Source organism: Suncus etruscus, chromosome 5 (assembly GCF_024139225.1).
Source record: "Suncus etruscus isolate mSunEtr1 chromosome 5, mSunEtr1.pri.cur, whole genome shotgun sequence".
NCBI lineage: Eukaryota > Metazoa > Chordata > Mammalia > Eulipotyphla > Soricidae > Suncus > Suncus etruscus.
In genome coordinates, this window is record NC_064852.1 from 90,492,638 (window position 1) to 90,519,728 (window position 27,091).

The following is a 27,091-nucleotide window of genomic DNA, read 5'->3' on the forward strand; positions in this document are numbered from 1 at the left end:
TTGTAAGTTTTTACTTTATCTTTTTTTCTATTGTAACTTGAAGCTTTCATATCTTTATTTTGTGTCCTGTTCTGCATCACCTATATCTAGTATTTCTTGTCCTATTAAGCTGCAGAGCAATTTCTCACTTTGTTTTTTTTTATACTTGTGACCTGGTTCTCAACAGTTGCAGCTTCTATTTCAGGGAACTCTTGACTTTTGTAAGCATAGGGTTATCCAACAAAGAATAGCATTGTCTTTCTGATTGATGAAAATCAAAAAAATCTGAAGTGAAAATACAGCCTTGTGAAAGTGGATGTTATGGTAAATAGGAAACTTATCATAGCTCTTTTCTGTGTGTCATATGAGCTATGCCTGATCTCGTTTCTGAGCATTATTCCTTTGGAAACAAAAGTTTTGAGATCTGCACTAGCGTTTACTTGAAAAATCAGAGGCAGAAAGGCACAATAAAATATATTGTTTTTCTGGCTCATCTCTGTCAACTTTCCTTATAAAATTTAGCAACCTACCTTATAACGAGAAACAGTGGTTGGTGTCTACATGCAAAATTTTCCAAGTGCTTTTCCTTCATCCGGGGAAGGGGCGGGGGTGGGGTGGGGTGGATGGGTGACAGAAGATCTGGCAGTGCTCAGCAGCCACACCTGGCTTTGTGCTCAGGAACTACACCTGGCATTGCTCAGGGAAACTTAATATGGTGATGGGATTTGAACCAATGTCACACAGCTGCATGCTAGGCAAGCACCTTTGTGCTCTCTCCCAGTCCTCTGAATGCTTTTACTTGACACACAAGTGATAGATCAGGAGTGACCCTATTTTGTATAGTTCCAACCCTTCCAAAATTATTATAATTATTATTATTTGCCAAGACCAGTGGTGCTCAGACCTTACTCCTGGTGCTGCACTTAGGGATCAGTTGTGGCAGAGCTCAAAGTACTATATGGGGTGCTAGGGATTGAACCTGGTTCAGACAAGCAGCCTATTGATAATTTATCTCTGAGTCTCAAATTGTTTTCTGTATTAGAATGTCAGTATTTTCTATATAAGATGGTTTAAGATTTTTATCTCTTTAGCATGCAATGTGAAGGAACTTGTATAAGTCACATTTAAAATAATATCCTTTATTTTACTTCTGATTTTTTTTAGTTATTAGTTATTAGTTATTACTGAAATTTAAATTATAACATAAATACTGAATTTTGACACCATGGGTGTAGCTCAGAGGACTGAGCTCAATGCCTTGCCTACATGCACAAGGTTAATCCACAGTACAGTATGGCGCCCCAAGTTCCACTGGGTGTAGCTCTGTTAGCCTCTGTATAGTGCAGGGAATGGCCCTGTGATGGCCTCTGAGCATTGCTAGGGTGACCCTGGCAACCTCAAGCACTGTACTGCCAGGCTGAGCACCATCAGACACACATTGCTGTACTTTGAGCATCACTAGGAATGCCCCATCACTGTGGGGAGATCCCCTCACCAAATGGCTGAATTTTTTTTATAGCAGTCAGGAAGTCTACTTCCTCCTGAGGAAAGGTGTAGGTTATTGTGCTGCAGATATGTGTATGTTGGGAGTTAGTTCATATTCTAAGAGCAAATACTAAGTTTTCTATCATTAGTTATAAGCAATGAATATGCTAACACCTGGGCACTTTATTCTTACAAGTATAACTTTCCTAAAAATTGTATTCATTATCAGAGGTCATTTTGGATTGCAGTTGTCATAAAATATTGAAAATCTTAGATTTACCTATTTTTGCCTTTTAAAATGAGATTTTGGGAAGATAAATTCAAACAAGAATAACTGAGAAAAGTGATTATCTTCAGGGTTCTTATTTTCTAGTTTCTTTCTCTGTTTAGATTGAACTGTTTTAAGATAGGACTCAGTTCTTACATAGTTTGTTATCTTTTGCCTATTGCTAGTACATAATAGATATTTCCTCAGTCTAACTGAAACATTGATAAACATGATTCTAGCTTTATGGAAAAAATTAAATGCTTATAGGGGCCGGCGAGGTGGTGCTAGAGTTAAGGTGTCTGCCTTGCAAGCGCTAGCCAAGGAAAGGACCACGGTTTGATCCCCCAGCGTCCCATATGGTCCCCCCAAGCAAGGGGCAATTTCTGAGTGTGTAGCCAGGAGTAACCTCTGAGCATCAAACAGGTGTGGCCCGAAAAAACAAACAAATAAAACAAACAAAAAGAAAATTAAATGCTTATTATTTGGAATACTAGTAAGAATACAACATGGCTCTCATCAACTACAGTGACTTCTTAGAAGAGAACATATTTATGAACCTCATTATATTTGCTTATTGGCAAATTCTTAGTTTTGTTAGGTAAGAAAATCATTGTGGAAGCACCCACCTTTTTTTTTTTTTTTTTTTACTATTGATGGATATTTGCTTAATTTTATATTTAAAGAATAATATTACAAAACAGACAAATTCTACTCTTGGATGGGAAGTTTAATTTTGTAAGGAGATCAGTTGTGTCTAAATAAAGGGTGAGCACAATAAAAATACCAAGAATACTTAAAAAAAACTAGTTATTTTTATCCTGTGACTTAGAAAAGAAATATTTTGGGGCCATTCCAGCAGTGTTTAGATGTGATTCCTGGTTCTATGCTCAGAAGTGATTCCTGGCAGTACAGGGGGACCATATTTAATGCTGGAGAATGGAAAACGTGTCAGCAGTATGTAAGGCAAGTGCCTGAATCCCCGTCCTATTTCTCTGGCTCTTTAGTTTTACTTCTCTAAATTTCCTTTAATTTTGCTTTATGAATGTTGATAATTTTACTGAGCTTTTACTAGTTTACATTTATACTAAATTTTTATGTGATTTATGTAGTTACATATAAGTCATATAAATATATAACTACTTCCATAATGCATATGCAGAACTATTCCAGAACAGAAGACTCCCTTTTTCTACTCCTTTGTAGTTAAAACCAACAAAACCATATTAGCTTGCCCCATTTGTAACCCCTCCACTTAAATGTTTTCCATATCTATAGTTTTATTATTTCAAGTGTATTATAGAACAGGATCACAGAGTATACATCCCTTTGAAATTGGCTTTCTAAAATCTCAGTATATTCTTGAGATTCATCCAAGATATTGATTGCATCACTTTTTATTGCTTAGCCATACTCCATGTATGACTGCACCATAGATTTTTTTTAGTCATGTACCTTTTGATATTTTTGTTTGTTTTGCTTTGGGGCCATACCTGGTGATGCTCAGGGGTTATTCCTGGCTATGTGCTCAGAAATCGCTTCTGACTCTGGAGACCATATGGTCTGTCCTGGGTCAGTTGTGTGCTGCGCAAATGCCCTACCACTGTGCTATTGCTCTGGTCCCCCCAAGCACTTTTTGAAAGTTTGGATTCTTCTCCCCAGTTTTTGGATATTAGAAATGTGACTATGGATAATTGTTGGGCAGGTCTTTTTAGAATATGTTTTTGGGAAGGAACCACTCCCCTTCTATGCTGTAAAATGCCTTTTATCTACCTTGAATGGATATTAATATAAAATATTCCTGTTTGGGGACCTGAGTGATAGCACAGTGGTAAGGCATTTGCCTTGAATGCAGCCAACACAGGATGGACCCCGATTCTAATCCTGACATCCCATATCCCCCCCGCCCCCCGCCAAGTACGACTTCTAAGCACAGAGCCAGGAGTAACTCTTGAATGCCGCTGGGTGTGACCCAAAAACCAAAAAAAAAAAAAAATTTTTTTTCTGTTTTGTTTGCATTTGTCTAGTATACTTACCCTCTTTTGTTTTAGTTCAGTGTTCAAAACCATTTAAGTTTTATATTTTAGAATTGAGTTTTATTTATGATTTGCTCAAGAAATCTTTTTATTTTATGTTCCTGAGTTTTGCTCACTTACATTCATTGAGATGAAAGGTGCTCTGAGTTTGAAACACAGTATTTTGTTTTATTTTTGGGTTTAAACTTAAAAATCACTGTGATTACTTTGGCCCAGTTATTTGTAGGAAATATGTGTGGGGATGGAGGCATAGCTTTCTGTGTTTTTGCTATCTTGGATTTTCTTTATAATCTAGGGCATAGTATAGTTCATTGAACTTTACATTTCCCTGGCCAATAGAGTTTGGCCACTGTATTATTTTATAACAAACATATCTTCTCTCCCAGTGCTATTATAGAAATAGTGCTCTTTGTGAACAAGGTACTTGTGATTTCTCTTTAAGCAAATATGTTTTTTTTTAATTGATGCAAATGCCTATATAATGGTCTTTATTTGTTTTGTTTTCAGACCATACCCAGCAATGGTCAGTGGTTACTCCCTGGTTCTGTACTCAGTAATTACTCTTGGGTTACCATAGGGGATGCCAGGGATTAAACCCAGGTGGACTATTTACAAGGCAAATGCCTTACCTACTGAATTCTTACCAGTCTTGATAATTTGTATTTTATTTTAATTTTATAGAAAATATCTATACTTTTAATATTTAAATGATTTTTAAGAAAAATTTGCTTAGTTATAGAAACATAATTTATAGAATTTTTTACAGAATTACATATTTTTTTTACAGAATCCTAGTTACTACTTCTTTATTTTGTTTTCTGTTTTTCCCCCCACATTTATCATCTAAAATACTCCATTTGTCCCCATTATACTGTACTTGCAGTGGAGATACAGTAAGATCTTTCTGCAGGAATAGGGTGTGGTTTGTACTATATATTTATAGTGTTCAGAGACTATTCCTGGCTCTGTGCTTAGGTGTCAGTCCACGGTCAATGGCATGCAAGGCAAGTGCCTTAATCCCTGCACTTTCTCTCTGACCCAGTAGCTTTTTAATTTTATTCTTGTAGAATTTCTGAGGGTAATATGCAATATATGCTGCATATCTAGATTCTTCTTTCTTCTGTAACTTTGATAAAGATGATACTCATGGTCTCGTCTAGTGCTTAGGAAGTTTAGTCCCATGTAATAACTATGTAGGAATCTGGTGTTAGTGATTTGGTATTTTCATACCATAAAGATATGTCATAATATAAAAATTATTTACTGCTATGTTACAAATTGTCCTAGAGCTTACTAGATCCGAAATAAATATATCTCTCACAGTTCCCAAGGATCAGAAATGTGGTAACAGCTTAGTAGGTTGGTTCTGGCTCCTCTGCTTTTATTCTTAGATAAATTGACTGGCTTTTATTCTATAATATTGTTCTTAATCTAATATGGCAGTTATTATAGATTCATTTGGGAGTGAAGAGTGCTGTGGTATCTTCAAATAAATGCATTTACATTACATACATAAAGATTACTTTGCAATTAAGGGAAACTTTGAGGTTCCCTTAAGGGATTCCATGAAAATTATGGGATTTAGGTGGAAAACTCAATTTTTGAAAATTCAGATAGATTTTGATGTTCACTGAGATGGGGAGACATACCCAATTGTGCTCGGGGCTTACTCTTGGCAATGCACTCAGGGGATCCTGCAGGGGACCAACCATATGGGGTGTCAAGGATGGAACTGGGTCAGCTGCATGTAAGACAAGTGTTCTACCTGTTGTACTGTCAGTCCGGCCTCTTTACTGAGACATTTTTGATTTTAAAACCGAAGGTCAAACAATGTATTTAATAAATTGGAAGTATTTGTTTTCATTTTAATATGGCTTCTAATTCACTTATCCTGATGAGTTCTTGTTTCTGACCTTTGTTTCTTTTATAGCATCTGGTGCATAAGAACAGTACTTATTTTCTTCTTTTCAAAAAGAACAGAAAGAAATAGTAAGTTTAACTTCTAAGTTTTTTATAAATACATCTTAAAAGCTTGTCTGTCATACTGGTTTATAATTGAGTGATAAATTGCAAAATTATGCATTGAAATTCTAATGAAGTAAATAATAGTTCTTACTATAAAGGATAAGAAAAGTTATGATTGATTGATATGACTATTCAAATTTACATAATTTATTTAGAATATCTACATAAAATTTTTTGCAAAATTGCATTGGTTAATTTACTGTTTAGAAAACCTATTTATAGAATAAAATATAATATATCTTTTGATTCATTCTGTTAACTATTATATTTAATATAACTGAGATACTCTTATTAAAATATAAACATTCTGATTAAATTCCCTTCGGAATGCTTATACATAGATTGTTGAAGATTGTTAGATTTAATATTATGTTGTAATTAATCAGATATGCAAACTTAATTTTAAATGAATATTTTAGTTTTAGCTTTTCATTATTGAAAATTTAAAAAGTAAATTGAATTATTTAATGTTCATACACATATCTATGACACAGTAAATAATTATTTACTCATGGATCAGTTTTGTTTACATTTCTCTCCACCTACTTTTCCACCTACTGTATTTTTTGATCAGAATTAATATTACAAATGCTAAATATAAACACTTTAAATATAAGATATTGAATCATCTAATAAGTATCATTTGCTTTGAACATACGTTTTGACTTAAGATCTAGTACGCCTCATAAAATGTATAATTTTCTTGTCCAGTTTAAGTTCTGTTAGGGGAGTGATCTTTCCTTTCAACAATTAGCTCCTTTACCCTTCTTTCAGTAGAACTGTGTAAATATAATTATATCATCAGTCACTCATTGGCAAAGCCTGTGTTGAAAAAACTGCTGTTACTTTTTTGTTGTTGTCGATGTTTTTGTGCCATTTCTGGTAGTGCTCAGAGCTGACTCCTGAATTACTCTTGGTGTTGCTCTGGGGACCGACCATACAGGATGTTGAATATTAAATCAAACTAGGGTTGGCAGAGTGCAAGCACCCTATCCTCCAGCCCAAAGCTGCTATTTGGAGTCTCAAGTCACTGACAGTGTAATTCTCAAGTCACTAATACCTCTCTGTCCTTACTAAAAAATAAAAAATAAAATTAATTATCCCAAAAATTCTGATGCCATAAAAAAAGTAACCCCACACATACACAGAATCTAGGTGGCCTTTCTAAAGAACCTGATAGTCTCATTTTATGGAGAAAATTGATGTGAACACATACGAGCCACCAGATATATTATTGGTGTCACCTGTTACTCAACTTTTTGTCATCTTCCAAGGTATTCTTTTGGTGGTTTTATTTTTGGTTTGATTTTAGACCACACCTGGCTGTTCTCTGAGCTTACTCTTGGCTCTGCGTTTACAGATATTCCTGGCGGGGTTTGGGGACTTATATAGTGTCAGGGATCCAAACAGAATTGACTGTATGTGAGGCAAGTACATAAACCCCTATACTATCTTTTCAGACCCTGTCTGCTTTTTAAAAACAACAGCTTTTAAAAAATTGATTGAGTTTGCTTACAATGCTGCTAATGATAATTTTCTATACTTCAGTACAATTGTCTGGGGTGTGGGGTAGCCCCTGTACTTAAATCATATCCCCTTTAATCTACGACGCATTTCTTTCCCACACCCATCTAAGTCTTCACTTCCAAAAATACCTTAAATCTGGCTACTTCTGGTCGTCTTTTCTACTGCTATATTTCTCATTGAGGCATTCACCATCTCTTGTATGTACCACAGCAATAGTTTTCTAACCTTTTAAGGTATAAATCAGATCTTGTTTCTTTTCCTAAAATTCTCTAGTAAATTTATGTTGCAACCAGGGTTAAATTAGAATTCTTTTCCTAACTTTCTGGCTTATGCTCATTTTTCTGATATCCCCTTTTCTTTTTTCTTTATTTTTTATTTTGACCATATTGGCTTACATATCTTTCACAGTAGTATTTTAGGTACATATTATCATTGAATCAGGGGATTTACCATCACCAAATTTGTTTTCCCTCTACCCCGTTCCCTTCCTGCAACCCATATCCCCCATCCTCACCCCCGGGCTGCTAGAGTGAGTGGTCCCCTCTTTGTCTAGCTTACTACTAGTGATCATACATCTGTTTGGCCCTGGTACCCTCCCTTGTTTCCCCCTCTATTTGAGAGGTGGAGCTAGATGGTTCAAGTTATGTGGTTTTGTTTGAAGGAAAGAAAAGCAATAGCATGGGGTAAAAAATTAAATAAGCTGAAAATGGGCAGAGTCCTTCTAGAGGCTTTCAACCTCAGTTTGAGAGAGGACAGAAAAAAGGTAATTGAAACACCGCAACAATACAGAAAGAAATATCAAATAAAATATCCAGTGAGCACTACAGCAATATAGACAAGCACGGTCCTGAAATCAATCCATGCTGGAGTGCAAAAAGAAAGAGAAAGATAACATAACATAAAATAAAATTGGAGACATTAACTTCAATATCTACACCAATATAAAGAAGTCTAAAAAAATCATTCAGTAAATATATAAGTGGATAAAAGGATTATTTTGTGCTTTTTTTTCCCCCCTGCATAAGCACAGTAACTAATGGGGACATTATAGAGGGAATTCCTTTGCACCTAGGACAGTGGTCCTCAAACTATGGCCCACGGGCCACATATTGTATTTGTATCTGTTTTGTTTTTTCATTGCAAAATAAGATATATGCAGTGTGCATAAGAATTCGTTCATAAGTTTTGTTTTTACTATAGTCAGACCCTCCAATGGTCTGAGGGACAGTGAACTGGCCCCCTGTTTAAAAAGTTTGAGGACCCCTGCCCTAGGAGATACAGGGTTTCTCCACCCTTGAAGTATACTGTCATGGATTAACTATAGACTCCTTGCATGATCATTTACTCTGCCCTCGGTGCTTTTGTGATGTATGGAAGACATCTGCTTCGTCATGGATGGTAAAATCGGACCTCTGTATCTAGAGATCTTGGTGTCTGTACAGCTCAAGGAGTGGATCTTATGACGGAGTCTTTGTGGTTCTAGCAGTTCTGTTTCTTCAGTATTGCTTTAATCCATCTTCTGCAGTTGGTGGTCTTGGTCATTATGCTGCTCCTAGTATGGAGCCTGGGATAGTCTTTCGTTGTTTCCGGAAGTCCCGTTCTGTTGTGTGTCTCAGATCTCTGGAATTGGAGATCTTGTTTTTTGAACAGATCGTAGACCAAAACCTAGGCTAGAGGTTTTTGTTGTTGTTTTTGTTGTTGTTGTTGGTCCCGGGATGCGTTCTGTCCAGTCATGATTGTAACAAGCAGTCATCTGTAGATAGCGATCTTCACTTTTGCACAAATCAAAGGGTAACAAGTCTTCTGATTTTGTCTTATCGTTGGCTGGTGAGGAAGGACCACTTATTCTTAGATCAAGTTGTTCCCATTTCCTCGTTGTCAGGATATCATTTTAGAACTGTTGCCTGTTGGTGTCAGAGCAGCATTATGGATGCCTGGAGGGGATTTGGTTCCTAGAGCTGTTGTGGAGAACTGTATTGTTTCTATTTCTGGGATCTAGGAGTCAAGGCTGGATGGTCGGTGCCTAATTCCCTGGGGTCTAAGTTGGTTCCACATGACATATGTTCAAGGTGGGAGATGCCCCTGTGTTGTAAAAAAGTATGAGTTCTTATCCCTAGTAGATAAAAGCTTGTTTTTTTATTCATAATATTTTCTCTTGTTTTTAATATGCCTTTGCAGAAAGAAGTGGTGCTACATTATATTGCTGGTGGATTTGGGGGTGGAGAGAGAAGAAAACAGAAACCCGACAAAAACTAAAAATATATATTCTCACATATATCTAAAGAAAAAAATTTTTTTCCTCTTATTTTTTTCACTTTTGTTTTATTCATGCTGGATATATATGGTTTTATACATATGGTTTTTATATATAATATGTAACACATATATGTTATATATGTGTTATATAATATGTAGCACATATATATTTTATATAAAACCCATATCTATAAAACCATATATCCAGCATAAATATATATTCATATATATGAATTATACATAGTTGTGCTGGGGATATATGTGGTTTACATATATGGTTATATATAAATAAATGGTTTGGGGAGCCATATCTGGTGTTACTCAGGTTACTTCTGTCTTTACACGCAGGAATCACTCTTGGAATTGCGACCATAATGGGTTGCAGTGAATTGAACTTGGGTTGTCTGAGTGCAAGGCAAGCACTCTACTTGCTGGACTATTTCTGTGGCCTTCTTGATGTTTTTTAGTATAACAATGTAGGAATCCAGTTTAATAATATTAATATAATTTTATTTATTTATATTTTTGGTTTTTGGACCATTTGTGGTAGTTTTCAGGTCTTATTCGTGGTTCTGCTATCAGATATCACTATTGTCAGGCTTGGGGGACTGTATGGGGTATCAAGGATCCAAACTGTGTTGACCCTATGCAAATGCCCTATTGCTGTACTATAACTCTGGCTCTGGTATTTTTAATATAATTAATATAATAATATAACTATCGATTAACATCAATTTAACATTCCTTTATATTTAAATATTATTTAATATTTACTTTAATATTATGTTATCTTAATATTTCATTTTATTTTAATTTGGGGGCCTTAGGGGCAATACCTCCTATGCTCAGGGTCTCCTCAGGGGACCATTGAGATCTAACCAGGGTCAGTTGTATACAAATCAAATCCTCAGTACAGTCTCTGAATTTCACAGGATATCTTTTATAATACAGATTTTATAGAGATAATTCATGTGGTAGAATATATGCCTAGTATGTTTAATCCCTGAATCTGATCCCTGGCACTACACACCTGCTGTACTACTGGGTATTGTTTGGTGTAGCCTAGTACCCCTGTGCAGTGGTGGTCAAGAACACTGAACCATCAGGCCCCTACTGCCAAGCCATCACTGGGATGGCTTACCCCAGATCCCTTAACCCCTAGCACTATCGAGTGTCAATTTACTTAAGAGGCCCTGCAGATGGCTTAGGTCAGTGGTAGAGCACAAGCCTTGTAGATATGTAAAGGCTGAATTCAGTCCTGCCAGACTCCTCATGCTGAGTATGAATCTGTAGCACTGCTGTTCCCTTCTTCACTGCCATAGCATTGTGTGCCTTCTCTAAGCACACTGATCTTGTGTGTGGGAGACGTAATTAAAGTGTGCCACTCCTAGAGAGCACAGCAGCCAAGTGTGCAACCCTCGGCAAGCATCACATCTAAAAAAGTGTGTGTGCACTGCAGTCAAGCATATGAGCACTGAATCCACAATGTATAACTCTTGGTCAATAATGGCAAAAGGGAAAGTAAGTGGGAAACATTTACAAATTATTTGAATAGATACATATTCTTATATTATACATTTTAAAGCATAAAGTTACAATCATAAAGTATGCCTAACTAAAATTATGTCTGATATGAAATATTTGAAGAGAGGGATAATACCTTAGGCCTCATTTGATAAGCCTGTTTTCTACCATTGGGCTATTTTCCTGCACTTCCAGGATGATAATTTTGCATGCAGACTCCAGGGCAATAGGTCAGTTACTATTTTTTTGTTTGTTTGTTTTTTGTTTTTGGGCCACACCTGGCGTTGCTCAGGGATTACTCCTGGCTGTCTGCTCAGAAATATGGGACACCAGGATTCGAACCAACCACCTTTGGTCCTGGATTGGCTGCTTGCAAGGTAAACGCAGCTGTACTATCTCTCCAGGCCCCCAGTTACTATTTTTAATACTGAAGCTGTAGGTCACGCCCTTTTTATATTTTGTTATTTATTGATTTTATTATCATTTTTTGTCTATAATTTGGAATCATTCTAGCAAACTACAGTAATTTTGAGCAAACCTATTTATCACCTTGAACAACTCATACTCTTACACTTTAGCACTGAAAAATATTAGAATAATTTGTGACATATGAAATTTGCGTGAAATTTAAAGTTTATTTTTATTGGAACACAACTGTCCATTTATTTCAGGTTTGTCTTTAACCGCATTCATTCTGCAGTGGTGAGTTGAGAAGTTGTGACAGATTGGAGTGCTTTCAATGTTTCAGGCTGTTATGGGACACAGGACAAATCACTATGCAGTTGAATTTGACAGCGTTCAAATGCTATGTGTATTGCTGTACTGTGGCAGTTTTATTTATTTAAGTGTATACTTATTAAAAAAAAGAAGAGGAGAAAATTGAATTTTGAAAGTTGCACTTTCAGTGTAGTATAGAGGGTGGATTATTTTATCAAAACACAAAACTATATTTTGCTGTGACATTATAGCTGTGTTATAATGATAACTTATATAAATGTCATAAATGATGACATAACACTAAGTATCCATGATCATATTCACAACTCACAGAAAAACAATGGTTAGAAAAAGTAGAACATTTAAAATGGAATATCTCATTAAAGCAGAATTTATTCATTAAAATAAAAAGTGAAACTAGAGTTTCAACCAAAGTAAGTTTCAGAGTGGGCTTATTTGTGAAGCAAGGAAAGCTATTTAACAGTGGTGAATTAATTAAAGTATGTTCGATTGCATTGGCTGTGGAGATGTGTTCAGAGAGAATACACTTGTTTAAGACTAGTAGTGGCCTTTTGCTACAAACACTTAATGATTAAGAATATTGGAAGCAACACAGTCAATTTAAAAACAAGACAAATAATTATAAGTAATCTTCCTTGTCTCATGAGTTCAAAGATGTTTCTGATATCACTCAATTGTTGTTTATTTGAGGAGTCAGTATTGAATGTGAAGTAATTAAGAAATTAGTTTTTAGTGTAGAACATTTCAGTCGACCCCATTTCCAAGGAAGCTAAAGAGCACTAATTCAGTTTAAGCTGTAGTTGAAGCTGAGATGATATAGTAGTTTTTGGTGATAAGGATATATGTAAAAGATGGGGCTAGATTGTGCAGCGGTAGGACATTTGCCTTGATGTGGCTGACCCAGGACAGACCTCAGTTTGATGGTCTCTCAAGCCAGGAGAGATTTCTTTTTGTTTTGCCTTTTTTTTTTTTTTTTTTTGGATTTTGGGCCACACCAGGCAGTGCTCAGGAGTTATTCCTGGCTATCTGCTCAGAAATAGCTCCTGGCAGGCACGGGGGACCATGTGGGACACTGGGATTCGAACCAACCAACTTAGGTCTTGGATCGGCTGCTTGCAAGGCAAACGCAGCTGTGCTATCTCTCCGGCCCCAGGAGAGATTTCTGAGCACATAGCCAGGAGTTACCCCTGAGCCTCACCGGGTGTGCCACACCCTCCCAAAGAAAGAATATATGCAAAAGAATAAGATACTTTATTGGATTAATTTACAAGACTTAAGAAACTGGGGCCCACAGTGGCGCTAGAGGTAAGGTGCCTGCCTAGCCTGCGCTAGCCTTGGACGGACCACGGTTTGATCCCCCGGTGTCCCATAATGGTCCCCCAAGCCAGGAGCAACTTCTGAGCACATAGCCAGGAGTAACCCCTGAGCGTTACCAGTTGTGGCCCCAAAACCAAAACAAACAAACAAAAAAAAAGACTTAAGAAACTGTAAGGTGTTTAAATTCTCTAGTTATTCATTGTACTATCCATTGCAGATAACTTTGCAGACTCTGAGCTATATCCCTATTATGTGATAATTGAACTAGTGGTATCAATGGAAAACTTGAATTTACTTATTGTCAGTTATGTAAACTTGTCAGAAATAGGGGCTGGAGAAATAGCATGGAGGTAAGGCTTTCATGTAAAAGGTCATCGGTTCAAATTCCGAAGTCCTATATGGTCCCCCGTGGCTGCCAGGAGCAATTTCTGAACATGGAGCCAGGAGTAACCCCTAAGCACTGCTGGGTGTGACCCAAAAAAAAACCACCAAAAAAAACTTGTCAGAAATAGAGGCTAAATGATTATCTTTACCCTGATCTGCCAAACAGCAGTTTGATTACTTGACATGGCAAACGTTTTGTGATATCTTGAATTCTGAGCAGAGAATTGATTGGTTTACAAATTGGCACATTCTACAGATTCAATCATTGTCTTTAATGCGGTTCAAAGTTAAAAAAGGACAATAATGTATAAAACACACTGTGATGTTTAAGGACCATCAGTGAAGAGTTAAAAGAAACAAGATCTTCATTCCCACACAGATAAAGTATAGAAGTTTATCTGGGCTCAAATACTGTTCCAAGCAGCATTTTGCATTTATAAACCAAAATTTTTTTCTATTTCCAAATGCATTTAGTTGCATCATTTAAGAAGCTTCCGCTGGTTTTTAGTTAGAAGTGGTTAATATGCAGTATTATGACTGGTTTAAGATTCTAGAAAATTTGGTTAATGTTTTCTAAATGCTGAATGTACACAATTAAAATTATGTTCTTGTGGATTTATTTGAATACTAAGCAGTGCCTGTGTGAAAAAAAAATTTCAAAAATTAAATGCAGGGGCCAGAGCCGTAACACAGTGGGTAGGTGTTTGACTTGCTTACGGTTGACTCAGGTTCAATTCCTGGCATCCCCAATGGTCTTCCGAGCTCGACAGTAGTAATTTCTGAGCATAGAGCCAGGAGGAGTAGTAACCCCTGAGCATTGCCAGGTGTGGCCCAAACATCCAAAAAAAAAAAAAAAAAAATCAGGGACCAGGGAGAAAGTACAGTAAGCAGGCAAGGTACTTGCAGTTGACTTGGGTTCAATTTTTAGCATCCCTGAGCACTGCCAGGAGTGATCCCTAAATATATAGCCAGGAATAAGCCCTGAGCACTGGCAGGTATAGCCCCCAAACAAATTTCAAAAGTACATAAAATCTCAATTGAGGTCCTCAATAACAGATTAACATTCATTGTCGGTTTTCAAAATAGGAAACATTGATTTTGAATCTTAAGTAGAATAACCATCTTCTCACTGAAATTATTTCTCACATTTTATTCTTTTTATTGATAGGCTGATGCTACAAAACATTAAGTATTATATGTAAAATACGTTAATAAAAGTTTTGTGGAGGGCCGGAGCAATAGCGCATTGGTAGAGCATTTGTCTTGCACGCGTCTGACCCGGGACGGACTTCAATTCCCTTCCCCCAGCATCCTATATAGTCCCCTAAGCCAGGAGTGAATTCTGAGTGCATAGCCAGGAGTAACCCCTGAGCATCACCAGGTGTGGCCCCAAAACAAAACAAAAAAAACTTTTGTGGAAATTTTTCCTCTCTTGTACTTTTAAAGTACTGACTTGATTTTGTTCTTTTAATCCACAAAATGGGAATTAATTACTTGTATGACTCTTTACATAAGTCTGCTGACTTCTATATTAAAGAAAATTAGATATGTGGCTTAATCTGAAGCTAGCTAAAGAGACTATATATTTTCTGTAAAGGTGTTAGTAGATTTTCTTTTAGTAAGTAATAGGTATGCTTGCACATAAATCATACTTAGTATTTTTGACACAAAGTTATAGAAATATTTTCGATGATCTTATTTATTTATTTATATTTTGGCCACACTTGGCAATGCTTAGGAGTTATTGAGGAATCATGTCTGGCAGTGCTTGTGATATCATATAGAATGTTGGGATCAGGGCGATCACATGCAATACAAGTGTCCAACCTGCTGTACTTATGCTTAGGTCTCCAGAATTCTGTGTTTTTGATTTTTACTTAAATAGTATACTTTGAATTAGACATTCAGATGTTTGCTACTGAAATTGAAGAGGTAACAATTTTATCTATTTAATAAAAAATTAAGAACAGGCTTTACATTCAATTTGACAAACCATCTAAGACTATATATAGCTTTTCTTTTAGAAGAAATAATGTTTCTATTTATAGTATTTAACTATTAGAAAAAAGTTAAAATCTTGGAAATAAAATTTTAGACATTGACATTTACAAATTTATATCCTTTGAAATGATTCTACTATGCCAACCTAATTATTTAAGGTAGATCTTTGGAAGTGTTTTATTTTGAAAAGTGGTTAATGTTTTTTTCCAAAAACCTTCTTCAGTTATAAAACTTAAAAAATATTTTTAATTTGGAAAGGAATTTTATGTAAAGTCCATTTTCCCCTACTTTTATTTTAAAGGCAAAATATAAAATAGCATGGGTAGAGGCATAATTTTTATCTGTATGTTGTGATATATTTAGTGAAATCCAAAAAGGATATTTCTTACAGTTGCTTCTATAAATTTATATCTATGTATATATAACATAGCATGATTTAACTTTTTAATTTAAAAGATTTAAAGGATTTATTTATAAATAAAATCTTTAATTGAATCATCATGAGATATAGTTAAAAGTTGTTTATAATTTTCAGACATACAATATACAGCACCCTTCACCAGTGCACATTTTCTGCCACTAGTGTCCCCAATTTCCTTCCTGCCTGCCTACCTCTATGCCAGATTTTTTCCTTACCTGCTTCTGTGGCAGACATTTTTCTTCTCTCTCTCTCTCTCTCTCTCTCTCTCTCTCTCTCTCTCTCTCTCTCTCTCTCTCTCTCTCTCTCTCTCTTCCTTTTATTCCTTTTAGAGACTGTGGTTTTCATTATTGTTGCTGAAGGATATCATGCATATCATTTTATATTGTTTCTGATTTTCTTGTTTTATTTTATCTTGTTCATTTTATCTTGTTTCTGTTTTTCTTGTTTCAGTTCTGTCCAGAGTGATCATTTTTAACTACCATTGTCATATTGGTCCCTTCTCTACTATTTGTGGCAAGCTTTCTACCATGGACTAGCCTTCCTGGCCCTCATCTCTATTGTCTTGGGACAATACCATCTTTTTTTTTTTGTATATCTCACAAATGAGTATGCTTGTTTTATGTTTATTCCTCCCCTTCTTACTCATTTCACTCATCATAATAATCTATATTCATCAACCTATAAGAAAATTTTATAACTTCATTTTTCCTAACAGCTGTGTAGTATTCCATTGTGTAGATGAACCATAGATTCTTTATCCACTCATGTGTTTTTGGGCACTTGGGTTATTTCCCAGGTACACAATAGTCATATTGTATATAGTGCTGCAATGAATATAGGAGTACACAGGGCTTTTCTGCATTGTGTTTTTGGGCCCTAGAGGATATTCCTTGGAGTGATATTGTTGGGTCATAGAGAAGCTCAATTTCTAGTGTTTTGAGGAATATTCATATTGTTTTCCAAAAATGCTGGACCAGTCCACATTTCCACTCGCAGTGTGAATAGAGCCCCCTTTCCCCCACATCCACATCAGCACTGGTCATTCTGTTCTTTTTAACGTGTGCCAGTCTCTGTGATGTGAGATGATATCTCAAGATTGTTTTGATTTGATGCATAGAGATATGGAGCATTTTTTCATGTGTCCTATGGTCATCAATATTTCTTCTTTGAGGAAGTTTCAATTCATCTTTTCTTCCTATTTTGGTTGCTTTATATATCTTAGATATTAACCCTGTATTAGATGGGTGAATAGTTTTTCTCATTCTGTATCCTGTGAGGTACAGAAGCTTCTTAGTTTAATATAGTCCCATTAGTTATTGCTTTCACTAGCTTAGTCAGTGGTGTTTCATCCTTGAAGATGCCTTTAGAATCAATGTCATGGAAAGTCATGAAGAGAATTGTTTCCTCTATTTATAGTTTTAATTCTGATGTCAAGATAATCTATTTTGATTTGATTTTTGGGCATGGAGTTAGAGAGAGGTCTGAGTTTATTATTTTTGCATGTAGTTGTCCAGTTTTCCCAACACCACTGATCCGCTTCATATTTCTTGCCCTTTTATCAAGGATTAATGTATCATATGTGAAGGTCAGTCTCAGACTATTCAAGTCTTTTGCATTGATCTGAGAATCTGTCTTTAGCATGTCTAATAGCATGCTGTTTTAATGACTACTGCTTTATAGTACAGTTTGAATTTGAGAAAAGTGATGCCTCATCTTTATTTTCCCAAGGATTCTTTTAGCTATTTGTGGAGATTTATTTTTCATATAAATTTCAAAAGTGGCGGATCTATTTCTTTGAAAAAATGTCATGGGGTATCTTTGTAGGGAATTGTATCATATCTATATAATGTTTTGGAAAGTATTACCATTTTAATATTGTTATTCCTTCCAATCCATGAGCAGAGTATGTATTTCTGTTTCCTTGCTTCCTCTTTTATTTCTTGAAGGCAGTGTTTTGTAGTTTTTTTGTATAGGTCTTTTACCTCTAATTATGTTGATTCTAAGGCACCTGATTTTCTGAGGCACTATTGTGAATGGGATTTTTAAAAGATATCTCTTCTTTTACATTATTTGCATATAAAAAGTCCATGAACTTTTGTGTATTAATTTTGTAGTCTGCCACTTTACTATACAAATCTATTGTTTCTAGAAACATTTTTGTTTGTTTGGTTTTTGGATCAGAGTCGGCCACATCAGGGACTCCTAGCTCTGCGCTCAGAAATTGCTCCTGGCATGGGACCATATGGGATTCCAGGATTTGAATCACCATCTGTCCTGGGTCGCCTGCGTGCAAGGCAAATGCCCTACTGCTGTGCTATCTCTCTGGCCCCTCTAGAAACTTTTTTTATTCATTAGGATTTTCTAAATCTAGTATGTCATCTGCAGACATCTTTGTGGATGACTTTGATAATGTTTTCTTCCCTATTATTTATATAAGCCTTTTCTTCCTTCCTGAAGAATGCATGCAAAGCTATAAATGTTCCTCTTAATACCACTTTTTTTTTTTTTTTGCTGTATGTCCTACAAATTCTAATAATTTGTGTCCCTGTTCTTCTTTGTTTCCAGGAATCTTTTTTTTTTTTTTTGGTTTTTGGGCCACACCTAGCCGTGCTCAGGTGTTACTCCTGGCTGTCTGCTCAGAAATAGCTCCTGGCAGGCACAGGGGACCATATGGGACACTGGGATTTGAACCAACCACCTTTGGTCCTGGATCGGCTGCTTGCAAGGCAAACGCCATTGTGCTATCTCTCCAGGCCCTCCAGGAACTTTTGATTTCTTCTCCAACTCCCTGTTTGGTTAATAGTGAGCTAGCTGTTAAATTTCCAGGTGTTCAAGTTATTTCTATGTTTCTGTAATTCACTTCTATTTTCAGTGCCTCATGGTCTGAAAGGATAACTGATACAATTTCTATCCTTTTCATTTTATGGAGGCCCAGCATGTGGCCTATCTTGAAGAATTTCCTATGTGCATTAGAGAATAATGTGTATTTGGCTTTTTGGGGATAAAAAGCCCTATGTATATATACAAGGGCCTTCTGTTCCATGTCCTCCTTTAAAGCCAGTATATCCTTATTGAGTTTTAGCCTGGTGGTTCTATCAAGAGGTGACCAAGAGGTGTTGAAGTCTCAAACTACTGTGTTGCTATTGTTGTCTTTCTTCAAGTCTATTAGCAGTTGTTTTAAGTATTTTGTTTACTTATTGGATGCATATGTTTGAGTGTGATTCCTTCCTGATGTATATATCCTTGAGTATTAAGAAATGACCCTCTCGTCTCCTATAAACTTTTTAAACTTGAAGTGTATGTAGTCTGATATTTAGTATGACCAACCCAGCCTTTTAAGGGAATTGTTTGCTTAAATGATAGTCTTCCAACCTTTGACTTTAAGTCTGGTTTGCTGACTATTCATATATGCTTCTTGCAGGTAGCAGAATGTTGGATTCAATTTGCTGATTCATTTTGTCACTGTGTCTTTTTTAATTTTAATTAAATATTTAATCATCATGATTTTAAGCATGATTGTAGTTGAGTTTCAGTCATAAACAGAACACACCCCTTCACCAGTGCAACCTTCCCATCACCAGTGCCCTCCCCCACCCCTGTATTTGAGACAGGTATTCTAATTCTCTTACTCATTAACATTGTCCTAGTTGTTAGTGTAGTTATTTCTGTAACTGCACTAGGCACTCTGTGGTGAGCTTCATATTGTGAGTTGGTTCTTCCAGGCCTCATCTCTATTGTCTCTGGGCATTATTACAATAATGTCTTTAATTTTTTTTAAAACCCATGCATGAATGAGACTATTCTATGTCTATCTCTCTCCCTCTGACTTATTTCACTCAGCATAATAGATTCCATATGCATTCATGTATAGGAAAATTTCATGAGTTCATCTCCTGACGGCTGCATAATATTCCATTGTTTTTTTTGTTTTTTTTTTTGGTTTTTGGGTCTCACCCGGCAATGCTCAGGTGTTACTCCTGGCTCCATGCTCAGAAATTGCTCCCGGCAAGCATGGGGGACCATATGGGACGCAGGAATTCGAACTGATGACCTTTTGCATGAAAGGCAAACGCCCCACCTCCATGCTATCTCTCTGGCCCCTCCATTGTGTTTCTTTAGCCATTCATCTGTTGAAGGGCATGTTGGTTGTTTCCAGAGTCTGGCTATTACTAATAATACTGCAATGAATATAGGTGTAATGAAGGAATTTTTGAATTGTATTTTTGTGTTCCTAGGGTATACCCCTAGGTGTGATATAGCTGGATTATATGGGAGCTCAATTTCCAGGTTTTTGAGGAATTTCCATATTGTTTTCCATAAAGGTTGGATAGCCAGCATTCCCACCAGCAGTGAATAAGAGTTCTTTTCTCCCCACATCCCTACCAGCACTGATTGTTCTTTGTGATGTGTGCCAATCTCAGTGGCATAAGATGGTACCTCATAGTTGTTTTGATTTGTATATTTCTGATGATTAGTGATGTGGAGCATTTTTTCATGTGTCTCTTGGCTATTTGTATTTCTTCTTTGACAAAGTGTCTGTTCATTTCTTCTCCCCATTTTTTGATGGGGTTATATGTTTTTTTTCTTGTTAATTTCTGTCAGTACCTTGTGTATTTTCGATATTAGCCCTTTAATTAATGGGTATTGGGTGAATAGTTTCTCCCATTCTGTGGGTGGCTTTTGTATCCTAGGCACTATTTCCTTTGAGGTGCAGAAGCTTCTCAGCTTAAGATAGTTCCATCTGTTTATCTCTGCTTGCAGTTGTTTGGAGAGTGCAGTTTCCTCCTTGAAGATGCCTTTAGTTTCAATGTCATGGAGCGTTTTACCTACATATTGTTATATATACTGTATGGTTTCAGGCCTGATCAAGGTCTTTAATCCATTTGGATTTGACCTTTGTGCATGGTGTTAGATAGGGGTCTGAGTTTGCTTCTTTGCAAGTGGCTGATCAGTTGTGCCAACAACACTTGTTGAAGAGGCTTTCCTTGCTCCATTTTGGATTTCTTGCCCCTTTATCAAAAAATAATTGATTGTATGTCTTGGGAACATTCTCTGAATACTTATGTCTATTCCACTGATCTGAGGATCTGTCTTTATTCCAATACCATGCTGTTTTGATAACTATTGCTTTGTAATACAGTTTAAAGTTGGGGAAAGTAATGCCTCTCCTATTCCTTTTCCCAAGGATTGCTTTAGCTATTCGTGGGTGTTTATGATTCCAAATGAATTCCAGGAGTGTTTGATCCACTTCTTTGAAGAATGTCAGGTTATCTTTAGAGGAATTACATAAATCTGTACAATGCTTTGGGGAGTATTGACATTTTAATGATGTTAATCTTGCCAATCAATGAGCAGGATGTGTGTCTCCATTTCCTTGTGTCCTCTTATTTCTTGAAGAAGGCTTTTGTAGTTTTCTTTTGTATAGGACCTTCACCTCTTTAGTTAAGTTGACTCCAAGATATTTGAGTTTGTGTAACACTAATGTGAATGGGATTGTTTTTTAATGACCATTTCCTCTCTGTCATTATACTGTGACTTTAAATTGGTGCATTTAGTTCATTGTCATTGAGAGCGATAACTGTCATGAAACTTTATGTCATTGCTTTTAGAAGTTTGGTGTGTTTGTGTTTGTATAGCATGATTTTTTCTTATTTCTAAGAATTTTAATATCTGATTTAATATTGACTTAAATCATATTTTCTAGATGAAGCATTGGATGACTTAAAATCTCAGAAGAAGAAAATTGTGAGTTAACTTTTATTTAAATTTAATTTATCTAAAGCTAACTAGAAATGGAATAATTTATGTTGTATGTAATGACTCTTCAAGGAACAAATATATTCTTAGATATCATTTTAGTGATGAAGCTAAATTATGAATAATTTGCAAGTTAATAATGATGGACAGAAAAAGGCAAGTCAGACTTTTGTGATTTGAAACTCCTTATCAGTTGGAAGCTAAGCGGTAAATAAATGTGAATCATTTTGGGAAACTATGAGACAGAGGGGTATGAAAATGTTTTGTTGGTATCAAAAGGACAGAGTATCTGTATATTTCTAGCTTTTGGGGTTTTGGCAGATATAAACCAAGAAGGGGAGAGGTCAATATTCATTGTGAAAGGCATATTTAGTTTGAACAGACTGGTTAAATGAGAGAGGATTTTATTTAATTCTTTTTTCATTTTTGGTCAGTAACTCTGATCATGTGGGTATTATGGGGCTAGTTAAATGCATCTGGTTTGTTTTTAAAAAGGCTAAGAGTTAGAGAATGAATGGGTCTGAAATATTTCAAGGTTGATATATAACAGGTTCTAATAAATGAATTTAACTGATAATAATAGTTTCTTATAAGTGAATTGAACTTAACTGATATTTTTTTGGGGGGAGTGGGACACCTGGCATGGCTCAGGGGTTACTCCTGGCTCTGCACTCAGAAATTGCTCTGGCTTTGGGGACCATATGGATGTCAGGGATTGAATTCGTGTCCATCCTGGGTCAACTGTGTGCAAGGCAAATGCCCTACTGCTGTGTTACCACTCTGACCCCCTTAACTTGTATTTGAATTCATATACTTCTTTCATATTTTGTGGCATGAGAATTTTTTTGGTAGCAGTACCATGTTATATAGGAAATGTAACCAGTTGCATATGATCAATGTATTGTTATAGCATGTAACATAACAATTACTTATAAAACTAGCAGACTTACAAGGGTAATATTAATATGAAAAATTATTCTGTGAGGGGCCGGAGAGATAGCACAAATAGAGATAGCATTAGGCCATTTGCCTTGTGCATGGCTACCTGGGATGAACCCTGGTTTGATTCCTGGCATCCCACATGGTCCCCCAAGCCTGCCAGGAGCGATTTCTGAGCACATAGCCAAGAGTAACTCCTGAGAACCACTGGGTGTGGCCCAACCCTCCAGTCCCCAAATTATTCTATGAATTGATGAAAAGAGAAACTGGCATGTAAAGTATTGATATTTCTAAGCACTTAAAAAGTTAATATTGGGAAGATTTTTTATTAGATAATTTTCAGTGATCTGTGAGGAAGTTATTAAAATTATATTGACAGTTTGCTTACCCTACCTCTAACCAGGCCTCAAAATTTTCAGCCTGAAACTAGTTCTGAGAGTTCCATTGCTTGGCATCTCTTTTGAGATTTATCATGGAACTGTGAAGCTGGGCTATTTACATGGTGGATGCGACATTTTTGATGGTTCTCAATGAAACACAGAAAAAGTCATAGCACATCTTTTTTATTTTTTTGGTTTTTTGGGCCACACTCATTTGATGCTCAGGGGTTACTCCTGGCTAAGTGCTCAGAAATTGCCCCAGGCTTGGGGGGGTCATATGGGATGCCAGGGGATCTAACCGTGGTCCTTCCTTGGCTAAGCTTGCAAGGCAGACACCTTACCTCTAGTGCCACCTCGCCGGCCCCACAGCACATCTTACCATATTTCTGATATTTATTTTGTATACATATTGAACAGCTAGAAATCAAAGTTTTGGTTTGTTTTTGGCAATATAGAAGGTCTTAGTAAAATAGAAGTTGTGATATGCTTGCTATAGTTTGTTGATGTGACAGGAAAAATTGAAAGTAGTAGTGGAGGTAAGGCATTTGCCTTTCATGCAAGAGGTCATCGGTTCGAATCCCAGCGTCCCATATGGTCCCCCGTGCCTGCTAGGAGCAATTTCTGAGCATGGAGCCAGGAGTAACCCCTGAGCACTGCCGGGTGTGACCCAAAAACCACAAAAAAAAAAAAAAAAAAAAAAAAAAAGAAAGTAGTGGTCACAGCCAAGCCACATTATCCCAATGTGATTTAAAAATATAGAAGGTAAGATTAGGGGCCGGAGCAATAGCACAGAGGTAGCGCATTTATCTTGCACGCGGCTTACCCAGGATAGATCTGGGTTCAATCCCCTGCATCCCCTTGGGTCCCTCCAGCCAGGAGTAAATCTTTATGGTCACTGGGTGTGGCCCAAAAAACAAAGCAACACAACAACAAAAGAAAATTAAAGTTTAAAAAGAAGATGCAAGAAAAACTCTCAATTAGATTAATAGGCTCAACTAGTAATAATGAACAATTTAAGCCAAGCCAGATACTTATTTAGCAGTTCTTGAAGGAATCAAGACATATAAGATGTTTTGTGTGTGTGTGTGTGTGTGTGTGTGTATGTCCCGTGCTATCTCTCTGGACCCATATAAGATGTTTTATCTGTTTAGCCCTGACAATTGGCAAATTCAGTTCAGGATTCTATATCTAAATGATTTTTGAGACATTAGTACTACAAAATAGTTTACTTAGATCATTCCTTTTAAGAGCATGATTAAAAGTAAGTTGGTGCTCTCACTCATTAATTAGGGAACAAAATTGCATTAATTTGATTGTTAACTGTGATATTGTTGCTGCTGAACTTAAATGCTGAGGCCTATTAATAGATGTGACTTTTTTAGAGCAATAGGACTAAGGACAAATTATAAGAGCACAATGCTAGTTAATGATTGTGCTGGTAGCAAGAGGAAAAAGAAGGGAAATTACTTTGGATCAAAAACTAAGTATGATTAAAATTAATCTTGTTCATTGATGATTAACTCCAATTAGACCTTCAGAAGCTTTTATTATCAAAATGCCTCCTGAACAGAAAACTTCTTTGGTATATAATTTTCTTTTTTAGGTTTCTGGGCCACACCTGGTTATGCTCAGGGATTACTCCTGGCTATGTGCTCAGAAATTGCTCTTAATTTGGGGTCCATATGGGATGCTGGGGGATCGAACCAGGGTCCATCCTAGCTTAGCGCGTGCAAGGCAAAATGCCTTACCGCTTGCACCACCACTCTGGCCCCATGGTATATAATTTTCTAACTCTTAAAACTTCTTTATTAGGGGCCAGAGAGATAGCATGGAGTAGGGTGTTTGCCTTGCATGCAGAAGGACAGTGGGTTGAATTGCGGCATCCCATGTGGTCCTCCGAACCTGCCAGGAGTGATTTCTGAGCATAAGCCAGGAGTAACCCTTGAGCGCTGCTGGGTATGACCCAAAAACAAAACAAACAAACAAACAAAAAAACCCCCCAAAAAACCCAACCCAAAAAACTAAAAAAAACTTCTTTATTAACAAATTAAGTCATATTTGCTACTTGATATTGATATTTTATTAAAGATTGTTTATATAGAGATGCACTCTTTAATTCAAACATATTTGTAATATAATTTGCAAATTTTTTAATAAGTAATAATAAATGAATCACACATTGTTCAAAAATTAAGTTAGTAAAATTAGTCATAGTGTTTTAAATATAAGAATTCTATTTAGGGGCTGGAGCGATAGGGCAGTGATAGGGCATTTGCCTTGCAAGCAGCTGACCCAGAACTGATTTGGTTTTGATCACCAGCATCCCATATAGTCCCCTGAGCCAGGAGCGATTTCTGAGCACATAGCCAGGAATGACCCCTGAGCATCGCTGGGTATGGCCCCAAAACAAAAAAACAAACAAAAAGAATTCCATTTAGTTATTAAAATAAAAATAATATTTTGTTACATAAATTGCTATGGTCTGAATGTGTACTTTTTACCATTCATGTATTTTGCAGCTCTTTCTGTTTTTGTTTTTTTGGTTTTTGGGTCACATCCAGCAGTACTCAGGGGTTACTCCTGGTCCTATGCTCAGAAATCGCTCCTGGCAGGCTCGGGGGACCATATGGGATGCCGGGATTTGAACTGCCATCCTTCTGCATGCAAGGCAAACGCCCTACCTCCATGCTATCTCTCTGGCCCTGTATTCTGCAGTTCTAAAAAATCATTTTAATTAAGAAAAATATTGCTACTTAATAGATAATCCCTCTCATCCACATCAAACAGTTCAAGATTTATCAAAATACATGAGTCACCTCTTTAAGTAACACTTCATAAAATTCCATTCTTTTTCTAGAATAGTATTTCTATATGGTATTTTCTTTCCTGCTATTTTTTTTTTTTTTTTTTTTTTTTTGGTTTTTGGGTCACACCCGGCGGTACTCAGGGGTTACTCCTGGCTGTCTGCTCAGAAATAGCTCCTGGCAAGCACGGGGACCATATGGGACACCGGGATTCGAACCAACCACCTTAGGTTCTGGATCGGCTGTTTGCAAGGCAAACACCGCTGTGCTACCTCTCTGGGTCCCTTTCCTGCTATTTTTAAGGGAATTTGTATTTTATCTAAATTATAAGAAAGATCAGATGAGAAAATGGTAAGAAATGTTTGTTTTTTTTTTTTTGGTTTTTGGGCCACACCCGTTTGACGCTCAGGGGTTACTCCTGGCTATGTGCTCAGAAATCGCCCCTGGCTTGGGGGGACCATATGGGACGCCGGGGGATCGAACCGCGGTCCTTCCTTGGCTAGCGCTTGCAAGGCAGACACCTTACCTCCAGCGCCACCTACCCGGCCCCCCCAAGAAATGTTTTAATCCTCTGAGAATTAACTTAAATTCAGGTAAGTGTTTCTGATTCAAAGGAATACTACTGCTGGGTGAAATCCAGAGCACGAAGTTCTGGCATGAGAAGCTATAGGTTAATAATGGATGAGAGAACTGGATAAGATTATGGATTAGAAAAGTAGCACCATTTAATGAGTCATTTTTTAATTTAGATCAACTATGTTTAAGAATCCGAACTCTTACAAATAGTGTTATTTTATAAATATCAATAACTTTATATACGTAGTATGTCTTATGTAAAATCTTGACATGTATACATTGTTACATGCATATATATGGAAATATATTCATACATGTTTCTGTTGTAATATATTGAATGACTAAAGACTTTAAATTCACAATCACAGCATGTGGTCCTAGATAGAGGTGTTCATCACACTGCAAAGTTTCATAAGTATTTTTGTGTGGCATTTTTAGATGTTTGAATATTAGTATAGGCCAGAAAATTTTATAAACACATTAACAGAAGAAATTAACAGGGAGAAATGATGTGATTATTATTATGGCATGCTTCAAAATCTCTTAGTAAAAGCAATATTTATTTCAACAGAAAATTATGGGTAATAGATAATATTTTTGTTGTTGTTAAAGACTGTTCTAGTGGCCAGAGAGATATATAGTGGGTTAGGTACCTTGTTCATGGCCTACTCAGTAAT

At 36.4% G+C, this 27,091-nt stretch overlaps 1 protein-coding gene across 1 annotated transcript in view; it reads left to right on the plus strand.

Annotated features, from left to right (window-relative positions):
- The window catches only part of LNPK (lunapark, ER junction formation factor), a 90,440-nt gene that overhangs the window by 17,447 nt on the left and 45,902 nt on the right, over positions 1 to 27,091 (plus strand). Inside the window, exons 5-6 of the mRNA XM_049773450.1 lie at positions 5,696 to 5,754; positions 21,663 to 21,703. Coding sequence (XP_049629407.1) covers positions 5,696 to 5,754; positions 21,663 to 21,703 — 100 coding nt within the window. The remainder of the gene's footprint in view (positions 1 to 5,695; positions 5,755 to 21,662; positions 21,704 to 27,091) is intronic.